The sequence below is a fragment of the Melitaea cinxia genome, chromosome 20 (assembly GCF_905220565.1).
Source record: "Melitaea cinxia chromosome 20, ilMelCinx1.1, whole genome shotgun sequence".
Taxonomy (NCBI): domain Eukaryota; kingdom Metazoa; phylum Arthropoda; class Insecta; order Lepidoptera; family Nymphalidae; genus Melitaea; species Melitaea cinxia.
The window spans coordinates 4,739,533-4,744,715 of record NC_059413.1 but is presented as its reverse complement, the minus strand read 5'-3'; the positions used below and the strand labels follow the sequence as shown (position 1 = coordinate 4,744,715).

Sequence of the window (5,183 nt, the reverse complement as noted above, 5' to 3'; positions counted from 1 at the left end):
AGTAACGATTGCTATCGGGTATTTATGATAACAACCGGGACCGACGGCTTAACGCGCTCTACGAGGCATGGTGGGGAGACCCACAAGGACAGACGTCCAAATCGGAAAGAAATACGTCCCGAACGGGAATCGAACCCGCAAAACCGTCGGTATTTTAAGCGACTACTCGCACCACTACAAAAGAGCGGTTGCTTAGTCATTATAAATTGCTGAATTTTCACGTTCGCTATTAATACTTTTACTTACATCGTGTAAGTGTAGTTAGCGCAATTTTCATTTTAAGATTCCCAATATTTTGACGAACGTTGTCGACGAGACACAAAGGTCACAAAGGTCAAGGGCGATTCTGTAACGTTATATTAAGTTTTTTTCAATTCAATTTTTTTTTTCTATATTTTGATTTTAACGTGTGGGTAGAAGGTATATATATTCATGCAAACGCTGTCTGTAATAAATAATAAATTACTTTTTTTTGGAATGAACGTCGAACTCAATCCATTCCACGCAATTTTTTATTCAAGGTCGCGTACTTCAAACGTATGTTATTTTGGAAGTGAAGTAGCACCTTGGGCTCCTTCACTTCCAAACTACCTTGGGCTGGACACAGATTAGCAAAAGATATCAATACATGACATTTGACAGATCAAAAATTCGTTCCTTACACTACTTTTATATCCAGTGCGTGTACACGCCACACCACCCCCCCACGGAGAGAGACAAGTTAGTCTCTAAAAACCTTAAATCTAACGCTTCTACCGGACCGTGTGGTATATGGCGGAACATTAGAGCTGTTTGGATGAAGAGGGGGAACAGAAGGCGGCATAAACGCAGCTTTTCGAACCGGCTGAGTAGTAGGAGCTGTAGTCGGCTGAGTCATGTGTAATGGAGGTTGGGTGGAGGAGGGAGGCTCAATGAACGCAGGCTTTACGCGATCAACACTTACAGCAGTTTTCCTTCCTCGAATGTTAAGAGTGATGGTTTTGCCATCAGGGGACCTCTCAATAATTTGATACGGACCAGAGTATGGCGGTTGAAAGGTACGGCGGACAGCATCTTCCCGCAGATAGACATGGGACGATGTTGCGAGATCTTTAAAAACGAAGGTGGTTAGATCGCCATGTCGAGAAGGAGGGACAGGTCGAATATTGGACATATGTCGCTTCAACAATACGACAAAATCAGCAGGGCTAGTACTTGGCCCCGATGAAAGCGAGGGAACCAAAAGTTCGCCAGGGAGACGCAAAGTTTCACCATAAAGCATCTCAGCAACCGAAGATTTGAGATCTTCCTTAAAACAAGAACGCATCCCCAAAAGTACAAGAGGCAGAGCACTAAGCCACTCGCCACCATGGCACATGATGGATGCTTTTAGTTGGCGATGAACGCGCTCAATCATGCCATTAGCTTGAGGGTGGTAAGATGTGGTTCTGATGCGCTTCGTGGCGAAACTCTGCATCAACCGTCTGAACAGGTCGGACTCGAATTGAGTACCCTGATCGGTGGTAATAATGGATGGTACGCCGAAGCGAGAGATCCACTCTCTAACTAAAGTTTCGGCAACCTCCTCAGCCGTAATAGTTTGCATGGGCCAAACTTCAGGCCACCTGGACATCCTATCGATTGCAGTTAAGCAATATCGATATCCTTTGCAGGGAGGCAGGGGACCAATGATGTCAATATGGACATGCATGAAACGACCTGAGGGGGTTGAGAAATTTCCGAGAGGAAGAGTATTATGCCTCGTGACCTTAGCGCGCTGACACGCGTCACAGGTACGAGTCCACTCTCTGCAATCCTTGTTCATGGACGGCCAAACGTAGCGTTCAGCTACAAGACGCGTCGTGGCTTGAATGCCAGGATGGCTCAAATTATGCAGCTTATTGAAAATAATGCGTCGCAGATCGAATGGGACCAAGGGACGAGGCTTGCCAGTCGAGCAGTCGCAGAACAAGGAAACGCCGGTACCAGGTACGTTTACTTTGGAAAGCTTCAGGCTGGAATTGCCACGCAGTAATTGCGTCAATTCCTTGTCTGCCTCTTGAGACTTGGCAAGAGCTTCATATTCCTGCTCAAGTGAGATTGCGTCAACTCGGGACATCGCGTCTGCGACTACGTTGTCCTCCCCTTTGATGTATTTAATATTAGTTGTAAATTGACTAATAAAAGACAGCTGATTAAGCTGTGCGGGAGGGAGCCTTTCACGACGCTGTACGAAAGCGTACAGCAATGGTTTATGGTCGGTAAAGATAGTCGAATGTTGGACCTCAAGAATATACCGAAAATGCTCTACACTTTCATACACAGCCAAAAGCTCGCGATAGTATGCAGGCCACTCAGACTGCTTGGGTGACAGCTTCTTACTAAAAAATGCAATAGGGAACCATTTGCCATTGATGAACTGCTGAAGGCATGAACCAATATGTACGCTCGACGCGTCAGTAAACAAACCGAGGGGGACATCGGCGATAGCGTGGTGTAGCAATGTTGCATCAGACAAACTTCTCTTGCATTCCTCGAATTTTTGTAAGAGCTCAGGCGTCCAAGGGTATGGATTTGAGCCTTTGCTTTTAGTAGAAACCAGAGCGTCAATGAGTGGAGCCTGGAACTGGGCAGCATGGGGAATGAAACGGCGGTAATAATTTAACATGCCAAGGAATCTCCTCATGCCTTGGACAGTTTCTGGGGGTGGAAAATCCAGAAGTGCTTGGATACGGTCTTGAGGAGGGCGTGTACCTTCAGCACTTATATGGTAACCCAAAAATGTAATCTCACTAGCACCCAGGACGCACTTAGAGGGGTTGATAACAACACCATACTCCTGCAGGCGCTTGAAAAGGGTTCGAAGGTGTTCTTGGTGGAGAGACTCGCTCTGTGAGAAAACCAAAATGTCATCAATATACGGAAAACAGAAATCGAGACCCCGTGTGACCTCATCGATAAAGCGTTGGAAGGTTTGACCAGCATTACGCAAACCGAAAGTCATGAAAGGAAATTCAAAGAGTCCAAACGGGGTAACGATGGCCGTCTTCTGAATATCGTCCTTAAACACGGGTATTTGGTGATAGGCTTTGACAAGGTCTAGAGTAGAGAAGACCTTTGCACCGGACAAGTTGTTCGCGAAGTCATTAATATGACGAACTGGGTATTTGTCCGGCACAGTCCTGGCGTTCAGTGCGCGATAATCGCCGCAAGGACGCCAGGTGTTGTCTTTTTTGGGGGTCAGGTGAAACGGAGAAGACCATGCACTTTTAGATGGTCTTGCAGTGCCACAGCGTACCATGTCCTCGAACTCCTTCTTAGCAGAAGATAATTTCTGAGGTGCTAAACGGCGAGGACGGCACGACACTGGAGGACCGTCCGTGGTTTTAATATAGTGCACAGTGCTGTGCTTGATAACCCTAGGTAGGCCAGGTGGTCGAGTGATATCAGGGAACTCAGTTAAAATTGATGCGTAAATAGAGCTTCCAGCGACCACAGCCTTCACACTCGGTTGCTCAACCATAGCCGATGTAGCGATGGAGCATAATCCGGTTTTGTTGTCTATGAGCTTTTTTCTATGGCAGTCGGGCAAGAGACGATAATGTGCCAAAAAATCGGCTCCTATTATCGCCTTCTGGACGTCGGCAACGACGAACTGCCAGATAAAATCGCGACGCAGCCCCAAATTTAAACGTAGGTTGACCATCCCGTAGGTTTTGATTTTGCTACCGTTAGCAGCACTGAGCTCATAGTCTGAGTTTTCTCGACGACGCGGGAGCCAGCTGATCGGATAGCAACATAAATCGGAACCTGTGTCAATAAGAAATTGACGTTTGGTCACCTGGTCGGTGACAAAGAGGCGGCGGCTGACATTGTAGCAATCGGTTGCCGCCGCTACTGATTGCTTCTCGGGTTTTCCGAAGCCCAGTTGCAAGGCGGAATGCACTTAGAAGCGCGGGTCCCGAAGCGTTTATGATACCAGCAATGCTTGCCAGCAGCTGGTGAGGATGCTTGCGACGATCGCCTTTTAGAGCTGGCACGACTACGAGAACGGCTGCGACCTCTGGTGGAAAGAGCATGAACTTGCTTGGTAAGCTCAGATACCTTAGAAGCCAAATCGGCGATTAGGTCCAGTGGAGGCGCAGTTGTAGAGTGAACAGCACGTGACCGGCCAGTAAGGTCAATGACCTTGTCCGCCAGGTCAGCCAACTTCTCTAAAGTCAAGTCGTCCGCTTGCGAAACTAATAGTACCTGAATATCCTGAGGAAGGCGACTGATCCACAGCTGTCGTAAAATATTTTGATCCAATGGTGAAGAACCAGCTAACGATTTTAAATGGCGGAGAAACTGGGACGGCTTTCTGTCGCCGAGCTCCTCATTGCCAAGCAGCTGACGGACCTTCTGCTCCTGGGGTATAGAGAACCTATTAATGAGTGCGTTTTTTAATGTAATGTACTGTTTGCCTTTTTCTATGGGTTGAGTAATTATGTCTTCGATTTCGCCAGCAAGTCGATAATCAATCTGACCGACAACATAATTATATTTAGTGATGTCGGCCACAATACCGGCAATTTGGAATTGTGCCTCAACTTGGGCAAACCATACTGCAGGTTTATCGGACCAAAATGGAGGAAGTTTGATGGAAGCAGCATTGACTTCAGCTTCTCTTGGAGGAAACTGGTTAAGCTTTTCCTCAAGAACAGCTTTCTCAGCCATTACTCGCTCTAACTGCTCCTTAACCTCGGCAAAAGCTTCCATCATAACAAAGAAAATACATATACCACACGACCCAGCAGTAAAAACACAAAGTGTAAAATAAATTAAATTAAAATGCACAATAAAATCACACGATATACAATGGACACACACACACAAAATGTAATACTAATAAAACAAGCGCAAAAATAAAATGTATGAAATAATAATGTACAATTACCAGAATAAGGCTCTTTTTATATGAAATTACCAGAATATTCCCTCCGTGGAAAATAGTAGTAACATTTGCAACAAAATAGTTAAATATTATGAAACTACACTCTAAATTTAACTAATAATTAACAAACAACTTGCCCAGTCATAATGACTAACAGGCAACTATTATTATTAAATTACAAAAATGAGTTATGCAATGGAACAAAATACAAGGTTATTCTCCTTAAAAATACAAAACAATGTCCAATAAATCCACATGTACTTGATGATGC

The 5,183-nt window shown here is 45.3% G+C and overlaps 1 protein-coding gene across 1 annotated transcript; it reads right to left on the bottom strand.

Annotated features, from left to right (window-relative positions):
• Positions 1-3,873: 3,873 nt before the first annotated feature.
• Positions 3,874-4,737, bottom strand: LOC123663654. Its single transcript, XM_045598322.1, has one exon. It carries the CDS (start codon positions 4,735-4,737, stop codon positions 3,874-3,876), a length of 864 nt encoding a protein of 287 aa, XP_045454278.1.
• Between the last annotated feature and the right edge of the window lie 446 nt (positions 4,738-5,183).